The sequence below is a fragment of the Coturnix japonica genome, chromosome 1 (assembly GCF_001577835.2).
Source record: "Coturnix japonica isolate 7356 chromosome 1, Coturnix japonica 2.1, whole genome shotgun sequence".
NCBI classification, from domain to species: Eukaryota; Metazoa; Chordata; class Aves; order Galliformes; family Phasianidae; genus Coturnix; species Coturnix japonica.
The window spans coordinates 104,305,760-104,332,045 of NC_029516.1; the positions used below are offsets into that span (position 1 = coordinate 104,305,760).

Sequence of the window (26,286 nt, forward strand, 5' to 3'; positions counted from 1 at the left end):
TTATTGATATCTTCTGGATCACAGTTTGGTATCAGGTTGCTTTTCTCTTTTAAATGAAGAACTACGTTAAGTCTCACATGTCATTTGAACGAAATAAGACCATAGCTTTGGCCCAGTTCCAGATCTTAAGCCAGAACTTGAATTTTTGATTTATGATTTTATGACTTTTGCAATAATTAACATATTCAAACTACAGTTTAGACATTAATTACTGTTGACTTTGTGTCCAAAAGAATACAATTTATGTAACAGTAGAAAATAAGTAAAGTCCTACTGAATTAAGTCATCGAGTAAGTTAGACTTCTAATATTAGGGAATTTTGAAGAAATGAACAACTAGAATTCATACTTGTCAGCAAGTATGTAGATGCAGTCTTTGCTACACCTCTTTAGTGACAGTGGAACAGTGATGAAACTGCTATACCAGCTGAGTTGGAAATTACAAGTAAACTATGAGGCCTGGTTTGCAGAGGTTTTTCTGCTGGTCCTTGCCAGGCATCTTCTGGGACACATAAGTTGTTCTATGGAGCTCCTGCTCTGCTTGAGAGCTTAATCAGTTGTATCTCCAATAAGCCCAGAAGAGCTTCATTACACTGTAAGACACATCCCTGGATAACTCCAGCCATGAAACACTACCAATTCGGTTGCCAAAGCAACTATATATAATAATGGCCTGAGACAGGGCCAACATACAGAGCTTCAGGGACCTCAGGTAACAGACTGTTTTGCGTGTGCTTACCTTCAACCAGATAACTGAGGGACTTGACACATGAGAATCTGTAGTTAATGGTACCATTACATTTGTTCTATATTTGTACAATAATCGTAAGTCACTGTGGGCAATCCATTTTCAGGAGATGACTGCCTTGCTCCATGAACTGAAATCTCTATTCCTTCAGCCTTGTGACTCATACCGCACCTTTAGTCATATTTTAGCCTTCAGAACTGCGCTGTCACATCTTATTGCTTAATGCATGTTCTCACAGCATCACACCACCAGACAAACCTCAGTGATTTTGTTAAGAAAAGAACGTTCATGTGCCTGATTTTAAAAAAGAATTCCCCTTAAATATGTTTAATATCATTGCTCCCCTTTAATATGAATGTTCCATTCATGCCCTTAACATGATTGTGACAAGAACAATCAGATCTGCATATGTAAGGGTAAAACATGGTATTTGCCACATGTAAACATCTGTTTTCTGAGTTTTCATCTGGCTGGATTTAATAGATTCTTTTTTTTTCCCAAATCAATTGCACTATGAAAAACAACAGATTTGGGGATCTTTCAGGAACGCCTTTATTCCCTTGAAGTTCAAGACAAATTACCTACCTTCTATGTACTTTGTACAGATTCTAGTGACATAACAGTAACTGTGAAAAGGGAAAGTAGCTCTGAAATGCAGTTGGCATTTCAGACATACCAAAGTTGATTCCGTGGCTTTACCAACCATATGGCTCTTCAAAGCCCTATTCTATGGCAAACAAACTCTCTCCTGTGCTCTTTCAAAAAGGTGAAGCTATTGAGAAATATGAGACTCCACCAGTAAAACATCACATTACTAAAAAGAAAATAGGAATCAACTTTATGTAACTGTTAAAGGTATATATATATATATATATATATATATATGTTAATTTTTCACCATTTGGTAGGTCACTCAGGGAGTGACCACCTCATCTACAGAGCATTAGGGAGCCACACCTCTAACACAAATGGATATAAGAGGTGCCTAAATCTAGTCCAAAGGAACATATCTTCTACTGAGATCTTAGACAACAGTATTGTAACTACTTTAAGATATGAACACTGTTGTTATTGCTGCTATGGCTGCAAGTGTATTGATCATAATAACAGTATAATTCCAATTACAGTAATAGTAAGAATGTATAGCAACAGTAGTAGTTGCTTTATCTGTTTAAAGACCTTATATTCCAAATATGATGACATTTATTTTTCTACTGTAGAAGAATAGATTGCCTTAACTGTAAGCCAAGATTTTTTCCTAATGGCCCTTCTAGTAAAACACTTCAATCTATTTCTTAAGAAGATGATGGCAGGTTTTTTAACTTTTGGCAATGGGATGGGAGCACTTACAAGTTCACAAGTAGATCATTTTTCTGAATTTTAGTTTCCATTTTTAAATACCTAGAATTCACTATAAACATTTCAAACATAATTATCTGTTTAGAAAGAGTACACCATATACATTCTCGAATGAAAATGGAATGTATTACAGTTTTTTAACTGAAAAATGTCAGAATAATATATATATATATATATATGTGTGTGTGTGTGTGTGTGTGTGTGTGTGTGTGTGTGTGTTTAAATAAATAGTAAACAGCTCTGGGCAGGGGAAAAAGAGCAACATAATATAATGTATTCATTCCAGGAATGTTGCTTTTTTCTCAGATAAGCAATTCTTATACTTCAGGTTGATCATTTTATGCATCATATTTCACTACATGAAATACGGAGAGATTTTAAACTGTATGTCATATTCTAAAAAGCAACAGAGGATACTATTAAGCCAAAGAGCCATTCAGACCTTCAATAATAAAGGAGAAATACAGACTCAGTAAAAAGTTTAAAGTGAGTAGACTTGGCCTTCTGCCATTTAAAATATTTAGTTTTATGCATTTCCTAATGGAGAATAAGAACATCTGTTGTATTGGTTTAGTATCAGACTGTGCTGGTGGGCCTGTGACAAGACCAGTAATCTGGGAGAAATAATCTGGGTGACACCATTCTAGTAGGTGGCCATTGCATTCCAGCCTTTTGAAGGGCACTGTAGTATCAAGTACTCTCTACTTGTCCATGTACTGTCAGGGAAGATAACATTTTGGTCAAGGTTTACCTCAAGTGTAATTACACTTTCTGATTTCTGAACTTACTCATAAGGATTTCCAATAAGAAACTCTCTTCTTGAGAGTTTATGTCAGTGAAGACCTCACTGAGGCAATAATTTTTACCACATTCTGGTTAGAGTTAATAAGAAGGTTGAGTGGGACACTAGCAAGCACACAGTTCTCTCTTCAACTGCAGCCAAGAAAAAGCATAATTAAATCTATCTGTAGTACTTCTTGTTGTCTTAGTTTCTCACCACAATTATCAGGAATGAAACCCCGACAAGCCCTTGTGGAAGTGAGCTGTGGTGTGGAAGGCTCAAATTGCATTGCTGCTCCTTGTGTTGCCAAGCAGAAGCAACTCTCAGTTACATCTTGTTTCAGTCCTGTCCCCTGTAAATCCAAATGAGGCTGCTCTGAGGAAAATGGTGATGGAGACAAAGATGGCTTCCTGGTAATGCAGACAATAGTCTCTTAGCTGAAACCCCAGTTCTGGTCATCAGAATGGAAACCAGATAGTGGGAAGACACTGAGGCTTCTCTTCTAGCATAGGCTACAGCACAGTAACATATGCCTAAAGCCAACTATGATAACCTTCTTGGTAGCCCTCCAATTAATCACAGAATTTACAAATACCTTTCTTAGCTTTATTCTGCTTGCATTTTCTCTTTTCCTGTTTCTTTAATGGACTGCCTAGACAGGGCAAGCAAGTAACAAGACAAATACTTTCAGAGTTGAGAAAGAAACAAGTTCACAGTGCAGAAATTGCATGTCCTCTACTGCTGCAGTCTGAATTTTAATTTGGGAACTCTTAAATTAAAACATGTCACCATTCATCTTACCTACCGTATATGTTTAAATTACCATTTTCATTTGAATCTGAACTTAATTTTTAAGTGCCTCTCTTCAATGCTCTCACTTGTTGTGCTTTTGTTTGCACCATAGACAATTTCAGTGTTCCCAGACCGGATTCCTTTCATCTCAAGCCAAGCCTAAGAATATGGTGTGGGAGCACACCCATAGTACTCCAACCACCAGTGGGCATTAGTGGGCTAACAACAGTGTGAAGGAAACATGCCCTACACTCACAGAGGGTGAGTTTCCAGTCTAGAGCTCTGATGGTTTCAACTTGATGGATCAACTCTTATTAACCCATTTGACTTGCTATGTGACTGGAAGCAGACGTATTAATTGTGAATTTAAAGCTCAGACAGAATAAACGGTTCTTATTCATGCTGTAACAGTGTTGTTGTGCTGTTTAGGTGTACATATGTAGAGTGAATATATATGCCACCTCAGGCTGGAGCTGCTTCTGTCAGAGACAGGCTGCTGTGAGATAAAAATCCTAAAATAAGCAAGAAAGGCAGAATTCCTGCATGGGACATTCATTCAAGGCTGCCCTGTAGTAAATTACAACCGAAGAGATTATTAGGTTTGCTGCAATTGCCTTAAGGAGAAACACTCACAACATTGCAGAGACTAGGACAAGAATAGTAGAGTGTCAAATGCTGACATTAGTTTCTCTGACCACTAATGGCAAGGCTAGAATTCGGAGACTCCTGTGTGAGATCTGAGCTAATTCTGGGCTGCCTATTCTTCTATCTTGGGCCAAAAGGATGGAAAGAAATGTACAGGAGTAACTACAGATAAATCAACTTCCTCTGATAATGGTTATCAGGGTAAAAGGCAAACATTTTATTTACAGACTCCCTGAGAAGATCATCCTGCTTGCCTTGAGCCATCAAAGAAGATATCATCCAGACTGTCTTCACATCCACAAGATATGTGAGTGCTCAGCACCTTTCAGAAGTCCAGAAGGGATCACACAACCTGCAGTGGCCTTCTGGTGATTAAATAAAAGTATGTAAAGTAGCTCAAAAATCCTCTCCAAAATCTACTTTCATAGTAGAGTAATTCTACTCAGTACTGGAAATAAGTTTTATTACTTCATCTCAAGTTCATTAGGGTGCTAATTAATAAATAAAACACAGCTCATTAAACAAAGACATAGCCAATGTTATTTCATTCAGTTTCACCTTGGAAAAAAATATCAAAGACCTTGGAAGTATGGGAAAATGCAGAAAGTGAGAACTAATGAAAATCATTCAGGTTTATTGTTTCACTGCATATCCTTCCTAACAGGAAATAGCATACCCAGAGCAAGTCTTCTAGCAGCAGTGTTAATTAAAGAAGAAGTTAAGTGTTTGCTTAGTTTCAGACAGACCTCCAGATCAGGGGTCTAAAGAGTTATTTACTAAATGGAAATTTTATTCTTTCTGTTCCACACACCAGCAAATCAGGTAAGAAGAAAACACTCACTTTAAGCACGTGCTTACATTCTTTGATGGATCAGGACTGTGATAGGGGTTCTTGATCTTCAGCAGAGAAATACTGCATAAGGGAATAATAAGTAATAAGGGTTGAGGGAATTGGGCTTGTTTAGCTTGGAGAAGGCTCTGGGGAGACCTGGCACTGGCCAGAACCGCAGCAACCAGTCCGAAAGTAGGAAGCAGTCTGTGGCTTCCTCCGCCAGGGAAACACCGAGACAACGGAGTGGCCCTCCAACTACAGGCAGCTCTGGTGAGAAAGGCTGGCCAGGAGTGAGCTGTGTCAGGGCACCAGATGCTGTGCCCCACCCTTGAAGGAGGCCTCGGGTGGGTCAGCTGCTTAGAGAAAGGCCAAGGATGAAGGAGGCACAGAGAAATGAGAGGAAGGCAGGCAAGAACAGAATGCATCATCTGACATGGAGAAAGATGGGCGCTGCAGGGCTCATTCTTTGTCTGCAAATGCAAGGCAGGTTACCTGCAGGTACTGAGCTGCTTGCTGTGACTTCCTGATCTTCTGCATCATCTCCGCTGAAGGGTGGGTCACAATGTTCTTGCAGCACAGAGCCAGCATGTCACACATGTCCTTGCTTCCTAAAGAGGGCTTCAGCTTGCTGACAGGAGGAAAAAAGGAAGAGAAAGCAGAAAGGGCCTTTACCAGTGCTCTCCAGGCTGGTTCAGACAACATCTGAGTTTCTCCTAATGGACAGCTGCAAAGCCAACACCCCCAGCCCGTGCTGCTGAGCTCTGTCTTTAGTTTCAGCAGCACCCGCCTTCTCCCTGGCAGCAGTGAACCACCTCCAGCTCTGAGAGGGAGGAGACTCCAGGTCTCCCTTCTCTTCCCTGCCAGGTGACAGGAGCACCAGGGCCTTTTTCCCTGCCCAGAACCTCAGCTTTGCTGGGCACAACAGCACAGCCAACTCTCCTGTAGATGTGGCTCCTCAACTCCTGCCTGATCCAGGCCTTCAGGTGGTACCCAAAAGGGGAACCATCATCCTGCCTGGCAACCCCAGAGGTTACTTCAGGGACAGAGAACCACCTTGAGGGGCACTGGGGAGACAGGGGTACCCAAGCAATACTTCTTCAGCAAGTCCTGCAAGTACCAGAGAGACACTGTCAAAGTGTGCAAGGAGCACATGAGAGCTCTTCTGTCCAGCCCAGAGACAGACACAGCTGCCACACACCAACCCCATCACTCCCACATTTCCTACGGAAGCAATGCAGGATGCAGCAGCTCCACAGCTGGTGGACCTAGACTGCTGCCCAGCCTCTGCCTGCCAGCACCCAAGGTCCCCACCAGCTGGAGTCATGTGGCTGAGGGAGACCTGTATGCCTCCAGGGAAGCGAGGCTTGTGCTACAGCCCAGTACTCTGCTGCAGACAGCCCTGGCTCTAGGCACTCACCATCAGGATCTCCAGCAGCTTGCCCTTCAAGGAGGGGTTAAAACAGGCAGAGTCACCCACAGCATGGAAGGCAGAGCTGAAGTCGGTGATGCTCTGCACCAGCGCGAGCTTGTTCTGCAAGTCCTGAGGCCCAAGAGAAAAGAACATCCTTTGAATAGTGGGAAGGGCCAAGGGCTACAAGGGGAAAACGTGGGGGCAACACTAAGGGAAGGACTTGGATCTTCATCTGGACACAGACCGTTCCCTGAGGGACCTTCTGAAAGAGAAGGCCCATCTCAGCATCCCCCTTCATGGAGGGACTGCAGTGGATTCTCTGACACCCTGGCAAACTTTGAGCTCTCACCTGGCAGCTGCAGCTGTAAAGCAGCAGGATGCTGCCCACAATGTCTCCCTCCAGGTGGGTGAGCAGTTGTTCCTTGGAGGCTCGCAGTGCTAAGCTGCCATGGGCAAGGATGAGAGCACTGCGTGTGGCATGAGCTCTCGTGCTGCCCAGCTCCATCTGCATGGGGAGAAATGCCTTGAGATACTCACTCAATAGCCTCCAGTGCCACACGATGCACCTGGGCTCCCTAGGCAGGAGCTGCTGTGAAAATAAGGCAGAAGAAAGCCAAGGTGGAAACCCATAATGCTTTACCTTCTTCAGTATGGAAATCTTCGCATTCTGGCCTTTGCACAGCTTGGACGCAAACATGTTGAGTGTGTCCAGGACTGTGTGGAAGTTGCTCTCAGCAGCATGGCTGAGAAGAGAGATCATTCCCTGCACAAAAGAACAAGGGGTAGTTGGTGCAGGCCTGAACCTACTGGCACGGCCAGCCATAGTGGCCAGGCTGCTCTTCGCCTGAGGGAAGAGGCAGCAGTGAGGAGACTGAAAGGCCCAGAGCAGGGCCAGGAGAAGCCCTGTATGCCAGCAAGGGACCAGGGACATTCATAGAAGCTGGTTGGGATGGCTCCTCTGCGTTTGCTTCCTCCAGGTGTTGCAGCAGCTTCTCTTGGACATGGAGGACTTCCTTACAAGCTCCCAGCACTGTCCCCAGAGCCTTGTACAGGAAAGACTGCATGGGAAGGGAAGAGAAGGGATGGGAGGGAAGAAGCTGAGATGTGGCAGCAGCCTGACCTACTGGGAGAGGGCCAGGTGGGAAGGACCCACACTCCCTGGGAGTCACTGAGAGCAGCTGCAGGGCTAAGCTTTAGCCAGCCCCTGGGGAGACTGCATGGAAAGGCTCTCTGGGGGGCACGGGCTGGGGAAGCAGTGTGAGCAGCCCACGTGGGCAGAGCACCAGCCACAGCCCCAGTTGGGTACCTGCAGCTGCCCCGCTGGGTAGAGCCAGGGGGAACCCACCTTTTCTCCAGAGCTGCTGGGAGAGCTGCTCAGCCATCGGCTCAGCTCACAGCTCAGGGCCTCGGTCCAGGCCTCATCCTCCATGGTCTCCAACGATGCCCTCAGGAACTGTTGGAGAACAGGAGAAGCCAATGTTCCCTTGCTCTTTGCCTCTTCCCACATTCCCAAGTCCCCACAACCTTCTGGGTACAGGTGACTGGAAGAATGGGAGCAGGGCTCCTTGAGGCAGGCAAGCACCATGCTTCCCAGCAATGCTGTACCTTCAGCAGACGGTTCTCCCATTCTGCAGAGTCCGGAACACTCTCATCTTTCCCTGCACAGCAACAGGAAGCAAAAGATGCTTGCTTGGGATCAAGCCACAAAAGAAGAGCTGCTGCAAACCATGCTTGGCCTGGGCACTCAGCACTGCCAAGCTGGGACCTGCACCCCTTCCACAATGACCTGTCCCTCCCTACAAACACTGTCCCTGCAGGAACACAGAACTAACTGCTCCAAGACTGCTGTTTGGGGGAACATGAAGGGCCCATCTGTGTCCTGGAATGGGCAGATCCCCAGGGACAAAAATCCCCAGGCCTCAATGCTGTCTCCCTGGAATGGGAACAGCAGCAGAGCAAGCACTGGGCTGTAGGCAATGCTTTCCCTCTGCAACACTGAAGAGCTGCATTTTCACTCCTCCCCCTTCCCTGCCTCCGCCTCTCCCTCCCCACCAGCACTTTACCTTCAAGGCACTGCAGCAGCAGGGGGATCTCAGCAGCCCACATGGCCCCCACAGCTCTGTGGAGGTTTTGCATGAGCAGCAAGGCAGCAGCTTGGAGTTCACTGCCTGCAAAAGGGCTCCCTGCCACCACCTGAGTGAGAGCAAGGAGAAGCAGGGTCACTTGCAGCAAGGACAGCAGCTTCTGCCAAGAGGGAAGCAGCTTGGCTCTGCCCTGGTGGACAAGGAGCAGCCAGCAGCTTTGCCCATGGTGCTGCAAGCCCGTGAAGAGAACAGCATCCCCAGGGGTGAGACAGGTGCCGGCATGCTCAGCCATGCTGCTTCCTCCTCAGGGCTCATGGCATCAGCCTCTGGAGCATCTACTCACCAACAGGCGTGCCAGCAGTGTCTGAGGAGTCAGCAGTGGGCCTGTGGGGAGAAAGAAATGCTGAGTGAGATGCCAAGACGCTCCATGCCCTGCCGCATGCACCTCTGCTGTCCCTTCTAGGTGCTAACACAGGTCAGCAGAGCTCACTGGGGAAGTTTCTGCTCCTACCTTGAAACATGGAGTTGAGGAAATGGGGATCCAGTTCTTCTATGTCCCGCACTGTCAGGTCCCCTCTCTCAGCCAGGGCTTGGACACAGCGGGAGACTGGGATCAGCATGCCGGTGTACTGGGCTGGCACCACATACAGCAGCAGCAGCGGCCACAGGAGCTGTAGGGAACGAGGCAGTTGAGCATGTCAGCATTCCTGCCTCTGCTCAGAGATGAAGAGGACTCTGTGAATTTCCCTGAGCCTTGTGTGCTTCAGAGCACGTTAGGAGGACAGTCCTGGGGTGCTGGAAGGGGTGAGGAACACACAGTGTGAAGGCAAGGAGTGGCAGAAGTGCAGATTGTGACTTACTTTGGTGATCCCTCTCACAGAGACATCCAGTGACCCCAGGATGTCCATACACAGCTCTTGGAGATCTGCTTCTTCCTGGGCTTCCTGGGCAGAAAGGTCTCCGGCTGCCTGCACAACAGTGTTGTTGGAACACTGCTTACTCTCAGTTCTCAGGAGCCTCTCATAAGCTCAGGTGTGGCCCCACTGGTGTTTCTGTGCCAGCCTCTGAGCAGCACGGGTCTTCCAAAGGAAGATGCTGCCCACTGTCCTTACCCTTCTTCCCGTGGTGCGGCTGAACTCACTGAAGATGTGCCCCACCACATCCCAGGATGAGCAGCTCCAGGCATTAACACTGAGCACATCCTTGATGAAAAGCAGAACGGCCCTCCTCACCTGCCAGGAGTCAATGGTAGGTTTGATTTTTTATTTTTTTTTTCCCCTTTGGGCACACACAGAGACACCAAGAGCAGAGGAGGTGAAGGCCAAGCCAGTTGCCCCTGAGACTTAGCCAAGAGGGAAACTGCTGTGGGCACAAGGATAGGCTCCCCTTACCTGATAGAACACAGCACTGGTGATGGCCAGAAACTTGTCCTTGGGGATGACAGTCTCAACGCCCTTTAAGGCCTCCAGGAAGATACTGAGGCTCTGCAGGAGATCAGGAGGGGAAGAAAGAGCTGAAGCCACATCTAGCCACTTGGGAGCAGAGAAACTGATTCCCAATAGTTTGTCTGCTGGGAGAAGATCCTGCACAAGTGTTCTGGTTTGTGCCCCTCCCAGCAGCACTAAGAGAGTCTCTCTGCTCTCAACCGAGTCTGTTTGGGCATCCTTTGCTGGCATTTCCCACCCAGCAGCCCTCTTCTCCCCCATCAGATGCAACTGGCCATGGTCCCCCTGGCTGTTAGCACAAAGCTCCTCATCCCCAGTTGTGGGAGCGGGATTGTGGAACTCAGAGACGACTCAATGTGAGTTAGCAACTGAGTACAACTTTATTATGGCGTGAACAACCTTTTATATCACCCAGCTGCAGTTGTGGCATAATACAATTGGATAACCCAGACATGGCACAACAAATGATTGGCTGCCTTCCACCCCCAACTAAACAGTTTAACAATACCCTGACACCATGACAACTCAAGACCCTTGCCGCCTGGTCCCCACTCCTCTGCTTCTCTAGGTCTTCTCACAAGGTCCTTATATCCTTGAAGCCATCATGTCCTCCCTGTTCTCTCAACCAACTCCCCAAACCCAGTGACTCCTGGCTCCCTTCTGGCCCTGTCCAGGTTGTTCCTTCCTTGACTGAAGAGCTGAGGAAGCCTCAGACCTCCCTTGAACACTTATTCCTTCTTCCTTTCTCCCAGGGCTCCCCACCTTCTGCTTCTGTCCTATTGACCTGTCTTGTCATTGGCCCTACATCCATGCAGAGCCCTACACAACATCTCACCTTGGTCCCCCTGCAGGTGTCTTGGACCTCCTGATACTGGTGCACAAGCCAGAGGAGCTGCTCCCAGACATGCTCTTGGTGCAGCTCCTCTTGCAGGAGGACAGCCATCATGGCAGCCACAGCCCCGAGGATGGTCTGTTTGTCCTGGAGAGGGATGGCAGAGGCCCAGAATCAAAGACTGAAGGTCTGCCCTTCCTACAGAGAGGGCTTTCTCTTTCCCTTCCTCATATCCCTGTACCCAGCAGGAGATGGGCTCGCTCTGGAGGGCAGGCAGGTTTTCCCCACACCCTCATCTCCAGCTCTCCCTGCCACAATGCTGTGACATGCAGCTGGTCCCTGGCAGAGAGATCCAGCCCCAAGCACAGAGCCAGTTCAGGGCCCTTTGCAGAGCCAGCCCACTCCTTCTCGTCACCCCTCTGCTCTCAGCCTGCTGGGCACAGACAGAGCTGCCAACATGGATGTCCTCACTGCCATCCCGGGCTGGGAATGCAGCAGTGCTCACCTTTTCCTCCTTGCAGTCCTGCCAGTTCCTCAGCACAGAGCAGAAGAGCTGGTAAAGATTCTCACAGATCTGCTCTTTCTCTATGGCAGGCCAGGGGCATTGCTGTCCAGAGGACAAGTGAAACTTGACTCCTTCTGACCACTGTTTCACAACTGAAAAAACAAAACAAATAAATTTTGCAGCTCAGAGGGACCGCCTGCTCCTGTGCCCTTAAGACTTCCTTCTTGAAGAGCAACCAACTCTCTTGGACCCCTTTACTCGCTAAGACTGAATGCCAGGGGACTCCCCCTACTAATCTATTGAACAATTCAAAGTCTGCCTTCGCCTCCCCTTGGAAGGGCTAAGCCACCACCGTCCGCCAGCAGAACACCAGTGTGGGCAGGCGGCTCCCTTTGCCTTTGGGAGTGACCCCTCACCTGGGCTGCTGTCAGGTCCTGGGACACCTCTGCCAGCAGCCGGTTCACCACTCCACATGGCGGGCGGCCGTCATCATCTTCCCACAAGACGCTCTCCAGCTCGCAGTAAACCTGCACTCGGTCACCCTGGGGACAGGGATCAATCATGATTTTCTTTGCCCTTGTTCCTGGGGAGCCGCCCACTGCCACCCATCACTGTGCCGATGAGCTTCTGGGGCCTGGCACCCATGGGACCGTGGCACTGGGCCAGGGCAAGGACTGATGCTTGGATGTCCCCAGCTCACCTCCTGGTCTTGCAGGCGCTGCAGCAGCAAAGTCACGGCACAGGCAGGGACAGGGCTTGCCTCCCTGCCTCTGGCCTCGCGACGTGTACATCTGGGCATGCAGCCCACACAGGCAAAGAGACCTGGAAGGAAAGAGCAGAGCTGCTGGTGTTGCTTGGAGCCAGGGCCGAGCATCCAGGCAGCTCTGGGAGGAACGCTCCTCCAGCCCCACGGAGTGGGATGGGCTGTGCTGGTACGTGTGTGGTCAGCAGGGAGATGAGAGAGAGCCTTCCTGTTGCAGGGGTACTGGGGAAACCATGGTGGGCAGCTGCACTCAGCAGAGCAAGGTCCATGCTGCTAGCATGTTCTGAACGGATATTGGTGTCACACATGTGCTCAGGCAGCATCACTGTGTCAGGAGAGGTGGAGGGACCTCACCTCGAAGGGCTCTCAGCCGCTTCATCACAGCCGGATATTGCCAGACAGACACAGTGCTCTCTCTGGGTCCTCTTCCTACACGTCCCACAGGAGACTAGCCAGAAATTACATGAGGGGAAGAAACTCTTCAGAAGAACCCCCTGGGGCCTGCTTGCTGAAACGCTTCCTGGCTTTCTCCCATCCCCTGCAGTGACTGGACAAGATCCTGATATCAACGGTCATACTATGAACCACCTCTGAACCCATGGTGGTGACTATCTCTCTTGCTTTCTATAAAGACTTCTTCTTTTATCTCTGTTCTATCACCTGTCTTTCTTTCCCCTCTCCCTAAGTAACTAGGACTTCTAATAAACTGGATGGGCTAACATTTGACCCGTTGTGTCTTAATCTCACTGTTGATTATACATATACTAAAAGAACCTTCTTTCCCTCCTATAAATTGGAGCTTAAGATCAGTGCATCCCTAAGAGTAAGAAATTGGGGAAAGGTGGCAAGAGGCCTGCGGAGATGAGCAAGGAACTCATGGATAAACTAAAAGGAAAGAAGAATGTCCGTGAACAGTGGAAGAGGGCCTTTCCACCTGGGAAGAATATAGGCATGTTCTCAGTGCCTGTAGGGATGCAACGAGGAAGGCTAAGGCCCTCTTGGAGTTAAACCTCACAAAGGCAGTAAAGGGTAACAAGAAAGGTTTTTTTTAAAGTATGTCAGCAGTAAAAGAAAGACTAGGGAAAATGTGGGATCCCTACTAAATGAGGTGGGTGCCTTGGTAACAGGGGATGCTGAGAAGGCAGAGATTCTGAATGCCTTCTTTGCTTCAGTCTTTAATGCTAAGACTAGCCCTCAGGAATCCCAGGCCCTGTAGGGAAGAGAGAAAGCTGGGGGAAAGGAAGGCTTCCCCTTGGTTGAGGAGGATTGAGCCAGAGAGCATCTAGCCAAAATTTATGCACACAAATCCATGGGCCTTGATGGGATGTACCCACACATGCTGAGAGAACTGGCAGAGGTGATTGCTGAACTGCTCCCTATCATCTTTGGAAGGTCCTGACAAACAGATTTTGATTGATAATTTGACAACGGGTAGTAAGATTGTGTTTATTATTTTAAAGATAGAAGGTCCTTTCTGTAGGAGTTGTGCTTTGCTGCCATAATTAAGGAGAACAGCACACCTAAAGTTTTATATAGTGGGCATGGCACTGTCAAGAACACAGCTGTAACTATAAGAAATGCTTGAAACAGAAGCTTGATGCCATGTATTTCAGTTATAAAGCCTGACATCTGCAGTACACCCATTATTTACTACAGCACAGGGTCCTCTAAGGAGTTCAGCCTCCAGGAAGGGTGTTTTTCCAGGATCCCTTTAGCAGTGAAACACTATTAGAGCACTGTGACTCCTACAGTGCTACTAACCTGCAGAACATCACTTATGTAGTAAGTCAGAAGAGAAGTTCACGTTTCAGTGGAAAGCCACAGCAAATGGCAGTCACAGCATTAATTCCTATCTATGCTTTGCTGCCCTTAACATCTCACCCATACATCCCAATTAGGTGCCTCTCAGGGCCACAGCCATGCTGTGGGATAGAAGGAAAGCAATGTAAATTGGAATGCAAAACCTTTTGGTGTCTGGAATAGAAACACACCATTTGCAGTTACAAGATGAGGTAGAAATTGGTGAGGTAGTATCAAATTTGTAGCAGTTGTCTTCATTAAAATATGCTGTTAAAGTCTTCTGTGATCTTTATATATATATATATAAAGAAACTCCCCTAAGATCTTTTTTCTTGGCACTCCCAAGTACTATGGTTTGAAATATAGCTTCAGTAATGTTCTTTACTCCAGTCAAGTACTGAGAATACACAATTCTCAGTACTCCACTGGACATAAATAAGGAGATTAAAAGGTTACTGATAAATTTTGAGAATTTTAAGGACTTGAAGAGCATTCAGGCCCTGCTTATGAGGCTAAGAAAGAAATACAGGAAGAAAAATACTTACTGTGTAAGCACTTTTTATAGGTCAGGATTATCTTCTGAGCCTTAAGCATTTGCTTGCGCATCACTTTAGCCTGCTAACCGTGGAGAAAAGGGGAAGAAGGCAAGTAGCTGACTCCCACTTTTCTTTCCCTGGAACTGACTCACTGCACAGCCCTTAGTCCTGGAGGCTGCCTGGACAGAACTCCTGCTTAGAGCAGAATGCTTGGGGCATTGACTCGGTTTGCTCGAACCTTGACTGGCAGAGTTGAGAACAAAGCCCTGGGCAGCCCCTACCAGCAGCCACCACAGAACGGGGCCAACATTGGCCTCCACACACTGCAGGTCACAGATGCCTCTGAATGAGTCTCCCAGGAAGGTATATATCCTTTCCCTAAAGGATCAGAGAAGGTTAAGCCCAACTTTCCGTCTTTTACAGCACCCTTCAGGATGTTTCTCCACCTCTGTAGGCCATGTAAAGCATGAATTTATTTGAAGACATTGCCTTGGGAGTTCCTCATGCCTGGCCCTTCCTAAGCTACAGAGGAGTTGGTCCTTCTGATTATGCACAGAAATGTTCTTTGCTAGATTACGTTTTGAGTTTGAAGTGGCAAGAAATTCAGCCTCCAGTGCACTCATAGAGTCGCACTTTCACTGTCAGAATTGTGTTTTACAAACACAGCTTTCTTTACACAAAATTCATAGCTTTACTCTGCTGTTGTCCTGATAGAAATTATGCACAGACCCACTAGTATAGTTGCAACTGATTTCTGGCAGGGAAATCAATAAACAAGTATCTGTCAGATAAACAAGACAGCTTATTCAAGGAAAAGCACGCCCACACTGAGAATTAGAGGCAGATGTACAAATGGAGGAGCAATTTACTTCAAGATTGATTTTCCACTGTACTTTCAAGTGTGGCTGCCTGAAGTTAGATCCTCAAATCTACTTTCTGTCACACAGACAAGTGACCTGGTATTCAGAAGAGCTCTGCATTTAAAATATTCCCCTCAAAACAGCTTACTCTTCAGTCACTACTGACGCTTTCAGAAATTCTGCGAGACAGACCTTTCTTTATCAGGTCTTCATAGAACTTTAACCCAGGATACTTTAAAATGAAAGGTGCCAAAGTTATGGAGAATGAAAAATACAAAGGGTTCTTTTAATGGCTACAGATCATCACCAAAAAAAAAAAAAAAGAACTTTATATTGAATAAAACCAGCATTTGCCAGGCTTATGGCTGGTTGGTTGCTAACAAATTTGTATACACACACACACAGATGTTCAAGCAGGACAAGTGGCCTGGAGCAGCAAGTGTGAGAAGTGCTGACTTCTGGCTTCTTCCCTGCTCTGGGGCACCGGTCAGAACAAGGGCACTGCTATGGAAAGGGGAACATCATCTGGGATGTTCTGGCTCCTTGCCTGGAGAAGCAGTGATGCTGCTCTGACATGACTGGGGTCACCAGTTTGCTCTTTAGCTGCTAATGTGATGGTGCTCACGCATGTTGCCCTTCATTTCAGACTTCTAGCACTGTCACAGCTTGATCCTAAGAAAATATGATAGAGTGCACTGCAGATTGTTTCTGCACAGTGATTTTTGAATGGTAAACTCATCCTTTTAATATAGTTTTACTTGCTGCTGCTTGAATACAATGAAGGAGTCTGTCTCCCTGCTCTGCTTATCATTTTGTTGTGTTGTGTTGGTTTTTTTTTAAGTCATGTCTGACCTTGTTCATGCTATTTTGTTTAGTGGCCTTGAGCTTAGCTTTAATCTTAAATAAAAGCACAAGAAATGCTACGTTTTCAAAGACAGAGCTGAAAAGCCATTGACAGCAAATATTGTAATACTTTTATTCTGCTTTACTGAACTCTTCTACTTGTTAGGAGCTCTGATTCCACCGAGCTAACAAGGTTATCAGATTATGTGTCTATTGTCTTGTTATGACTTCCTTGGCTGAGTTCCCGCAGTAAACAATGCTGATGGGATGTTTTGTTCAAGTAGCAGAGTGGGAGGCAGCGGGAGGGAGGGGAGCAGCGCGAGGATGAGGGTCATGGAACTGTCAAGGCCTCCGCAGTGGTGGCGTGGCAGGGAGCGCTACCTGCGGTCAATATTAATCAGCCTTCAGCTTCATGTGCTCCTGTTAGTTGCTGAGAGCCTGTGGCAGCAGAGGAGCTGGCGCTGAGTCTGCAAAGCATCCTTACAGGGTAACAGAGGTGCAAGCAAGCGGGACTTTGCAGACATTGTTGAGGCTGACACATGCTGAATGTCTTTAAAAGAAGGTAAATAAAATGATTTAATGGCAATGAACTGATGCATTAGCTTGAGAATACATTTCCGCTCGCACCATCACATGCCAGAGTGCTCAAATTACAAGAGTAACAGTTTAAATAACAGTTTAAAAGGGCACATCATTGTACACTGCCTTCTCTCCTCTGTGTTAATGATATGCATTCAGATTTCCTTTAAGCCATGTTATAGACGTGCTGCTGATTTAATTAATGCATGCCACCATTGCTATTAAAATCACCATGGATGCCAGGGCAGCAGCTGCACGTTTGGAGGACTTGCACCAGCATCATGCCAATTGGCTGGTAATTCTGGTCACTTTTTAGACTGTCATAGTAGTCTGAGAAACAGAAAATGTGTATGGTATGGTATTGGTATGTAATATAGAAATAACAGCCCTACCTAATGGGACTATAGCATAATTTACAGCAAAATCTAACGTTATATTTTTCTTGAATGCTATACATGGAAAAACACAAGATCTCATGGAAACCCTTCTTCTCATTTCTGCTCCAAACAATTTTCAAGCAGCAGAGACAGAGGGAAAGAAGATGATGACGGAACCATAGAATATCCCAAGTTGTAAGGGACCCACAAGGATCATCGAGTCCAACTTCTGGCTCCACATGGGACCACTGAAAATCTGGACCCTATGTCTGAGAGTGTTGTCTAGACTCTCCTTGAACTCTGGCACTCAGGGCTGTGCCCACAGCCCTGTGCATCCCGTTCCATGCCCACCGCCCTGTGGTGCAGCCCCTTTCCCTGACCCCCAGCTGCCCCTCCCCTGACACAGCTCCATGCCGTTCCCTCGGGTCCTGTCGCTGTCACACAGAGCAGAGCTCAGCGCTGCCCCTCTGCTCCCTGTGAGGAGCTGCAGCTGCAATCAGGTCTCCACCAGCTCATCTGCTTTGCTCTGAGCAAACTAAAGGACCTCAGTTGCTGCTCATATGTCTTCCCCTCTAGACCCTTTGTAGCCCTTCTTTGGATGCTCTATGAAAGTTTTATGGCCTTACACTGTGGTGCCCAGAATGTACATCCAGACATGCCTGTTGCTAGGACAATTGTTCCTCCAGCCTGCAGTTTAAAAGAAATCTTACTGTAAAATGCTAAAAAGGGTGCTGCCATACTGCTTTTTTGGATAGCAAGGTTCTACAACTGTGTGCATATTGCGCACAAGAATAGCTTAACTCTAGCAAAAAATCCTGACACTTCTGATAAAACCTTGCTGGGTCACACTCATCTTGGGCCTTTGCAGGCAAGCGTTTAACTCTTATACTGTTTAATGCTGCTTGCTTCCTAACACTTCAGAATCTGTATCACTTTGAGGTCAAACAATATAAAATGGGCACTTAGTATTCATTACAAACAAGCATTTTTTACTAGCATTCATAGTGAGTCAAACACAACTCTTTCAAAGGGGAATGTCAGCGGATCCAGAAGTTTTTGTCTATGCATTTTTCCTTCAAATGCTTTTTTCATCTGACCTTCACCTCTGGCAATTCTTTTTGTACAAGTCAAGTTTCAGTGAACACACTTAAAACATCTCACACTTGGACTTCACCAAAATGCGTTATCCCTACAGGAGCTGGTAACTGAGTCCAGCCACTGTGATTCAGGAAATCTTTATATAAAGGGCTCCAAATGCTCCTGCAGCATCTTTGAGTTTCCAGCCCCTTTATTTTATTCACAAAACAGAGGACTATTGTGGTGTGAGAGATGCATTATAATTACAGAGATCTGTGTGAGTCATTCGTACCTATGAGTACAGAGATATAAAAAGAAAGGAGAAAAAAAAAAAAAGGAAGATAGAAGTACAGGAAGAGAGAAAATACCTGAGTGAGACAAAGGCAAAGCATGTATTAGGGTGCATGAACAATGCTCTTGTTTTTAAGGCACAACAACTAATCCTTCCTCTTCGTTTTGCATAGTATGAATGCAGCTGTACTGGCTGGGGACACTGTGCTGAAAACATAGCAGCTTTTGGTCTCTCTGCATCCCTCAGTATAAAGCCTCACTTTGATGGTGAGCAGGAAGGAAGATCCAGGGAACAACATGCTTGTCAGTCTAATCTTGGTCCTTGGAAAAGCTGGGGAACCAACCTTCCTAGAAGGAATTTCCAGCTACATGAAGGAGAAGGTTATTAGGAACAATCAGTATGGATTTACTAGGGCAGATTGGGCATGACCAACCTGATTGCCTTCTTTGATGAGATGACTGATGCTGTGGATAAAAAGTGAATGTTTTTCCCCTGAGTCATAGTAAAGACCTTTGAAATGGTCATCCTTATACTTAAACCAGTAAGTTATAGATGTTGAGATGAGTGGAAAATTGGCTGGAATGCTGGGCTGAAAGAAATGTGATCAGCAGCACAAAGTCCAGCTGATAGCGGATTAGTGGATGGGGTTCAAAAAGGAGCCAGTACTGTCCAATGGCTTTTTTGACTATCATCTGGAACACGTATTCAGGAAATGAATACATATTCAGTAAGACTGCCAGAATTCAAGAAGCATCTGGACAATGCTCTCAGACAGATGGTCTTAATTTTTGGTCCAGTGTGGAGCCAGGAGTTGGACTCAACAATCCTGATGGATCCCTTCCAACATGGGATATTCTCTGATGCTGTGATTCTGTGACATCTGACTGGGGAGAACAATCAATGGGGAAGAAAAGGGAAGGTTCATTCAGATGTTCTCTGACAGGCTGTAGGACTTCATGAAGTCAGTAAAAGCAAAAGCATCATCCTGAAGCTGTTGATCAGTCATCTGGTCAGAAAAGATGGAAGTGGACAAAAAAAGCATGGGAAGCAACAGGAACTAGGGAAATTCTAGCTGCATTCAAGGAAAAACTTCATTGTAAGAGTGGCCAAACAGTGGATCAGGAGCCCAGGCAGGTTCTGAAATCTCTGTCGACAGAGACTCAGACTGATGTGACTATGAAAACTGATATGGCCCTGAGCCACTTGCTCTAGTCAAACCTGCTTTGAGTGGTGGGCTGGGCCAGATGGCCTCCAGCAGTCCCTTCCAGCCCACAGGATTCTGCAACTCTATGAAAAACACTGGACTAGAATCCTTAAAATTCTACTGAACATGAGCATTTGGTCCATAGATGACAAAAGGACAATAATATCAATGTAATTTTTTCATTTGAAATTAAGACTTAAATGAAAACTAGTCACTCAGCTCGAGATTAGCATTCATTTCTGCTATTTTGCCTGCTATCTTGTGGTGTAAGTGAGCAGGGAACCTATAAGCAAATCTCCCTGATCGTTCACATATCTTAATGACACTTCAGTCTCATGTCTCCTCCCTGGCTGCTTGCCAGAGAGTTATGAGGGAACCAAAAAGAACTCTTCAATATTAGATGTTTTCCTTTGATTTTCGATTAGACATCCTTGAGTTTTTTAACCTTTTCTGTCCTGGCAACGTGTTGGTGTGCATCCAGTTTTGCAGGGGGCAGTACATACTTACTAAATGTCTACCCATTGCTGTGCTTTCCTCCTTCACTTCTGTTACAGAACAACAAACAACCTGATTTTACAGTTTCATTAAGATTATTGCATACATTTCAGAACACAATTTGGCTGGTTTGTCACAGCTACACTTAACCAGTCTCCAGGTTTCAGCAACTACAAAACTTTTCTGTGACGCAAGTTTTAATTTGAATCACAGCCTCTTTCATGTCTGATGTATCAGCAGAGTGTTGTAGAGTATGGATATTCAGGAGTGAATAACTATAGAATTAAATCTCTGCAGCATCACCGGCTTATTGAAATTATGCATATCTACCCATTGGGCATTTTGAGTGTACTGCTAAAATTCCAATGGACAATTCCACAGCATGCAATATTATTAAGACGAGATGGTGTTTTATTTGAAGTTCATGCCTGTCAGCCATTACACCGCACCTAGCACATGGCTCTGAATGCAAAATGATTTTTAAAATAATGTTTTCTCCCTGAAAAGTTTTTGAAGGACGACTAACATACTGATTTATTTGCAGCTGGACATGGAGAACATGCTTTGTCTTTATCAGTGAAGATCACTGCTCCAAATAACAGTGTGGAGCCCAATAAAATATCAGCTGGAATAATCAAAACTCTGGGTTTATAAACTGCAAAATTCTGGGCATGTAACTCTTTATTGGTAGAATCCCCCTTCCCATATCTGCCTTGCCTACTTTACCTGTAAGCTTTTCAAGAAAGGGAATTTCTCATAATATATATTTTTGGAAAAGGCTTAGCATCTTGATGCTGGTCACCTAGGCATATCAATAATAATAAAATACCAAATAATAGATTTTTTCTGACCCTATAATGTGTGAAAAGACAAATCATTCATGTAATTAGGATTAACGAACGTGTTAGGGTGGTAAAATCATAGTTCTGCTGTATGTGGTTGACACTTTATCTTGAATAAAGTGAAAACAAACAGACTTCTATGAAAAAAACAAAACAGAAATCTTAAATTGAACCACAGAAAAAAAAGTTAATGCACCCTTCTGTCTTACGATCTGTATATTTCAGAAAGCCAAAATATTTCTAGGCAGTCCCAATAGTTCTGCTTAGTGATGTTACCAAGAATTAAAATATAAAGGTAAGAAAATGAGGAAGAATTTAATTGAAATGATCTCTAGGACATCAAAGTGTTTTGATGAATACATTTAAACCTTTCAAGCCATTACAACTAAGAGGTGCACCTTCTCTGAGGATTATTCATCAGAAGCATGACGTGCAAATTTGACCCAATCACCCAATCAGCATCTTATGCTTTTCATTAGTTGTTTTTTAACAAATTACTTGATCTTAGGCTGCAAACTCTTTGGGATGAGAACTGTTTTGAAGTCTTCAGTGTTTATGCAGCCTAGCAATAAGCAATACAAATAATCATAATTTAGCCTTATCTGCGTGGTTATAAAGAAAGGTAATAAATTGTTGGGTCATCCTGTCCCAGAAATATTTTTCTTACCACTGCTGATTTGAAGCATTTTTGGCATTTTGCTATCACTTTTTTATTTTTTTTTTTCCTGATTTTGTTGGGAGTCATTTGCCTGGGAAGATTTCTTGAGAGGTTTTGGCAGCAGGATTGGGTTCTGGGAGGTGGGAATGACTTCTTTTCCTATCAGGGAGATAAAGGAATGGGACAGTATGATTTCACATCACCTCAGCTTTGTGGGACCAAGACCCGGAAGTGCGGTATTTAGGCAAGTTAGGAAATTGTAATGTGCTCTTTTACACTCCTGAGAAATGAAATAGCTTCTCTAACTTCGTATAGGGTATTAGGAAGTTGGGATGAATTAAAATACAGTACCCATGCCTATCTTTTGACGTTGGCCTTTTTTTTTTCAGTGGAATTTGATATGCTGGGCCATGACTCAGATAAAGTCTGAAACATTTAATGTGATTCAATGCAAAGACCATTTTAGTTCTGAATCTGAAGGTCTCCTGCAGCATTCTGGGATAGAGGTGTCTTAAGTGCTTTCCTGACTTTGGTGTGTAACCAGTGATGGTGACAACAGCAACAACAACAGCAGCAGCAACAAGAGAATACCTGAAAACCCAAGGAGGAGACACGTCTTCATGCTTGTGTGTTTGTCAAGTTAAATCTTCTCCCTTGCAGCACAAAAAGTCAAAGGTCAGAGGATCTGTGTACACTTTAAAAGGTGTTGAAAATGCCTATGATGTCACTGGATGAGTGGGATACATTTCTCTGAGATAACATGCTGCGGGTCATGGTGCACTGTTATACCCTTATAGACGCGTGTTCTTTTCTTTGCGATACGCACTGTAGTGCGCTATCTTTTTCTTTGTCACTTTGATTACCATGTAGGCCAGTAGAGGCAGGTGGGAGGCTAAGTGTATGGTTAGATAATAACAAAATGTTCTTTCTCATTTTTTGCTGTGTCCAGCCTTTCTCTGGGAATAGAAAAAATGGCAATGAATTAAGTTCTATCTTTTTCTTTTCTGTTTTGCACTTTACACATCTTTTTTCTCAAGCGATATAACAGAGACAGACATAAAACTTTTTTCTTCTTCCATGGTTCAAGACTCATGAATGCTGGGTACATTTAAAATCAAAACTGTTTCTCATTATAATAACTAATCCCTATTTTTTTCCAAAAACTCAAATGTAAACAGGTATTCAGCTGGAAATGCGTACAGGATTGGTATTGGGAAGGATGGAGCTTGGGGATGAGAAAAACTGTCTCATGCTATTTGAAGGCCTGTATCTCATACTAAAATCAGTCAGATTGCATCTTGAAAGCCAGATTCATACTGGTGGCTTGTATTTATCTCATGTTTTGGTGAGTGAAAGTTTTAACAGACAAACTTGACTATTTAGATCACGAGTCTCTTTAGTGTCTTGATTACTATTGTATGAATCCTAAAAATTATTTTGTTATATGTATCTTGGAAGTTGCAGAATCCTGTATCTTCCAGTCCAGTCCTGAAAGCTGAACCAAAGTACACATAGACTATTGGTGTTCATGTCACTAGCGGTATATGTTTGCCTGGCTACCCTCACCTTTTGGCAGGTTAACAGCAGCTTCATAGTGCTTCAGTACTGGAAAAAGTACTGGAAGTACTTTTTATTTATTTTGTGACCTTAAAGTCCATTCAGAATAGCATTTACTTTGGTTTAAACTGTGAGTATAAGTAAAAGGTTAATGGATTATCAGCTCACTTTCCTGCTTATGCTAAGCGTTTCAGCTTTAATTATTTCCTGCATCTCACAAGATTAACTATAAATGAACAAATGGAAATACCAAAGCTCAATATGCAACGGTGTTAAACAGCTAAGTTTCTTGTTTGTTATGCTTCACAATTTTTATTCATCTTATGAGATGGAAAATCATACAGGTACAGATGTTTAGGCATTAGGCAAGCCTATGATACGGATATTCATTCAATTACTTGCTCCAAAAAACACCTTTTGCACAACCTTAGGCTGTTACAGCATGAAGAAAATAGCACTCTGCACCTCACAGAACATTCTGAGAACGAACACATTAAATGTTTTGAGATGCTTCAAATGAATGTGGATTGGATGGGTAATGAAGGTAAATAGCCAGGTGAATTTATATATTGCTTTCTAATGAGGAAAATAACTCTTTAAAAGCATTGATTACCTAATATATCAGTAAAGCTCAGGTTCACAGTTTCAAGTGCGTGTAAAGAAACTGGGAGCACAAATTCTGCCACCACAAGGTAACAAGGTTTAAACTTTCCAACTGTGTGGAAAAACATATATTTGTTTTCTTGTCTTTCTCCCAGCAAAATGTGAAAGATGTCTTTATTGCAGTGTAAAAAATCATTATCAATTTTTAGGAGGAGCTTAATGCAATTTCAGTTTTTCTCAGGGAAGGTTTTCTATGACACCAAAGGTAGTTAAAATGAAACTTGGATTTGTGTTCCAGATCAAGGAACTGATGCACATTAAAAGGTAAACCCTGGCTGCAGATTGGAAATAAAAGATGTTTTATTCCTTCCTGCTAGCACTAAGTAGCAAAGTCGGGAGTGCCACAGGAGACCAATGAACAACACATTACGTAAAAATGAGAGTTCAGTGCAAAAGCCTAAAGCAAGTGACACAGTATGCTGGAGAAACATGATTTGTTTAAAAGACAATTTCATTTGAAGGAGTTCTGCTAGTACTGTTAGTACTTGTAATTGATTAAGTATGTCCTTAGCATATTTATCAGCAGGAAAAAACAGTAAGCTTGTTTTCATGGTATCTAGGTGAACAAGGTCAAACCAAAGCATGTAATGAGATAATACCAATCCCAGCGCAAACATGGGAACACTTCAGAGTGTAGCTAAAGAATGATAATGATTTCCAAAACTCACACTCCTATGAGAGGTTTCAAGGATATTTCTCTGCTACACGTAAGGGTACATGTTATCCACCATAAAAGCAAGAAACAGTCAATAATAAAAACAAGAACTTGTTCCAGGAATAGTTGACATCTATTATTTGAGTAATAAAGTCTATTTTTTTCTTCCTTGGAAAGGAGAAGTGCTGTTTATCACAGAATCACAGAATAGCCCGAGTTAGAAGGGACCTCAAGGATCATGAAGCTCCAGCCCCCTCGCCACAGGCAGGGCCATCAACCTCCACGTTTTAATACCAGCTCATGCTGCCCAGGGCCCCATCCAACCTGGCCTTGAACACCTCCAGGGATGGGGCATCCACAGCCTCTCTGGGCAGCCTGTGCCAGCAGCTCACCACTCTCAGAGTAAAGAACTTCCCCCTGACAGGGTTTCTTTCAAACCCTTCACATTTTATTACAAACAGTGCTGCTGTTACTCTTGCAGGGTGGCTGTTAACAAACAAAATAAAATAGGCTGTGCTGTTTCTTAACATTTCCTGTTGAGCAAGTACTGCTATTCATTAGTGTGGGAGCTGAATGAGGGGGACTGCAAAGAAGTCAGTGCATTGGCAGCCTATTGGCATTGACAACCCTGTAACACCATAAAATTCTCCCCATTAAGGTCCAGTGCCTTATTCTACAACGTCAATAATATTTGTATATATAGTATATATCATAGGGAGAGGGCTTATTTTTGAATCGTGGCACTGAGTTTATTTTCCAAAGTATTAAAATCTTAGCAAAGCAATTGTTACCAAAATTACCATCTCAGCTGCTATTCTTTGTATCCTGGAGCATTTTAAAGATCTTTTGAAGGCTTTTGCCTCAGGCCTTTTCTATTTTCTATTCACAACGCTATGTTTTCATAAAATGCCCTCTTGTCCTTCAAAACAGGAAGGCCTGGTTGGCCCTCTCTGTTCTCTCCATTATGTTGTGTATCTTGCTCATATCTTTTTTGTGCTTTCTTTTACCAAACTGGGTAATTAATGTTTTTATTCTTGTCTGAAATGGGAAATCATGTTTTCTTCTTCTCAGAGCAGCATCCCACAATCCTTTTTTTTTTTTTCTTTTTTTTAGCTTGGTTTCCTAAGACTTGCATTTTCACTCTCTTTTTGTATAGACAGCTACCGACCCTTATATGCCAATTTACAAAGTCCTTTAATTCACTGACAAACTTTATCTAAATTTGTCAGGGGTGAGAGATCTCAGGGACAATTAGTTTCCTTTAAATGACATTGAAATAAGTGGCTGAGAAAAGGTAGCAACGTGACCTCACTTCAGCAGATGTCAGAGAATTACTGCCTGGCAAGACTCAAGGGTGTCTGTGGGGAAAGCTTCATTCAGAAGAGTTTGGATGTCTGAAGCAACAGCAGCACATGGAAGCCAGTCTTGAATGAGGGGGCTAATAGAGAAGAGTGAGGATCTACCATTGGTGGCTGCTGTGCCCACTACAGAATTTGCTCTGTGTGTCAGAATCAGGAACCTGCTGGCAGCATGTAAAACCTCTGCTTCTACAGGAGAACTGCAGCAGCAGTACTGTGCTACAGGGCGAGTGTGAACTGAATGAGTGTTAGGCCTTCTTATCGTATGAAGATAAAAAGGGAATTATAATTAGG

General features: G+C 44.4%; 3 protein-coding genes and 1 long non-coding RNA gene across 4 annotated transcripts in view; 1 reads left to right on the forward strand and 3 right to left on the reverse strand.

The window, feature by feature from the left end:
* LOC116652417 overlaps positions 1-4,831 on the forward strand; it is a 19,004-nt gene extending 14,173 nt beyond the window's left edge. The window contains exons 2-3 of the long non-coding RNA XR_004305417.1: positions 3,792-3,940; positions 4,552-4,831. This is a non-coding gene — a long non-coding RNA (uncharacterized LOC116652417). The remainder of the gene's footprint in view (positions 1-3,791; positions 3,941-4,551) is intronic.
* A 1,360-nt stretch (positions 4,832-6,191) lies between these two features.
* On the reverse strand, positions 6,192-7,436 carry LOC116652786 (maestro heat-like repeat-containing protein family member 2A). Its single transcript, XM_032442270.1, has 4 exons — positions 7,208-7,436; positions 6,917-7,072; positions 6,574-6,696; positions 6,192-6,263 (listed from the first exon to the last, which is right to left on the reverse strand). Exons 1-4 carry the CDS (start codon positions 7,388-7,390, stop codon positions 6,192-6,194), a joined length of 534 nt encoding a protein of 177 aa, XP_032298161.1. The 5' UTR covers positions 7,391-7,436.
* Positions 7,437-7,521: 85 nt separating this feature from the next.
* LOC116652416 (maestro heat-like repeat-containing protein family member 2B) lies at positions 7,522-8,687 on the reverse strand. The gene is made up of 3 exons (XM_032440894.1): positions 8,631-8,687; positions 8,173-8,225; positions 7,522-8,020 (listed from the first exon to the last, which is right to left on the reverse strand). The coding sequence occupies exons 1-3, from the start codon at positions 8,671-8,673 to the stop codon at positions 7,754-7,756; spliced, it is 363 nt and encodes a 120-aa protein (XP_032296785.1). The 5' UTR covers positions 8,674-8,687; the 3' UTR covers positions 7,522-7,753.
* Positions 8,688-9,979: 1,292 nt separating this feature from the next.
* Positions 9,980-13,113, reverse strand: LOC107324845. Its single transcript, XM_032442299.1, has 6 exons — positions 12,551-13,113; positions 12,134-12,255; positions 11,786-11,975; positions 11,434-11,585; positions 10,932-11,075; positions 9,980-10,135 (listed from the first exon to the last, which is right to left on the reverse strand). Exons 1-6 carry the CDS (start codon positions 12,573-12,575, stop codon positions 9,995-9,997), a joined length of 774 nt encoding a protein of 257 aa, XP_032298190.1. The 5' UTR covers positions 12,576-13,113; the 3' UTR covers positions 9,980-9,994.
* Positions 13,114-26,286: the final 13,173 nt, after the last annotated feature.

Coding starts and splice junctions, on each gene's coding strand:
- LOC116652786 (XM_032442270.1), bottom strand. CDS start 7,390: ATGGCTGGCCGTGCCAGTAGGTTCAGGCCTGCACCAACTACCCCTTGT. Junction 7,073..7,207: donor AGATTTCCATACTGAAGAAG/GTAAAGCATTAT, acceptor CTCCCCATGCAG/ATGGAGCTGGGCAGCACGAG. Junction 6,697..6,916: donor TTTACAGCTGCAGCTGCCAG/GTGAGAGCTCAA, acceptor CTTGGGCCTCAG/GACTTGCAGAACAAGCTCGC.
- LOC116652416 (XM_032440894.1), bottom strand. CDS start 8,673: ATGTGGGCTGCTGAGATCCCCCTGCTGCTGCAGTGCCTTGAAG. Junction 8,226..8,630: donor GCTGCTGCAGTGCCTTGAAG/GTAAAGTGCTGG, acceptor GTTGCTGTGCAG/GGAAAGATGAGAGTGTTCCG. Junction 8,021..8,172: donor GGGAGAACCGTCTGCTGAAG/GTACAGCATTGC, acceptor GTTCTCCAACAG/TTCCTGAGGGCATCGTTGGA.
- LOC107324845 (XM_032442299.1), bottom strand. CDS start 12,575: ATGAAGCGGCTGAGAGCCCTTCGAG. Junction 12,256..12,550: donor GCGGCTGAGAGCCCTTCGAG/GTGAGGTCCCTC, acceptor CTTTCCTTCCAG/GTCTCTTTGCCTGTGTGGGC. Junction 10,136..10,931: donor ACACCTGCAGGGGGACCAAG/GTGAGATGTTGT, acceptor GATCTCCTGCAG/AGCCTCAGTATCTTCCTGGA.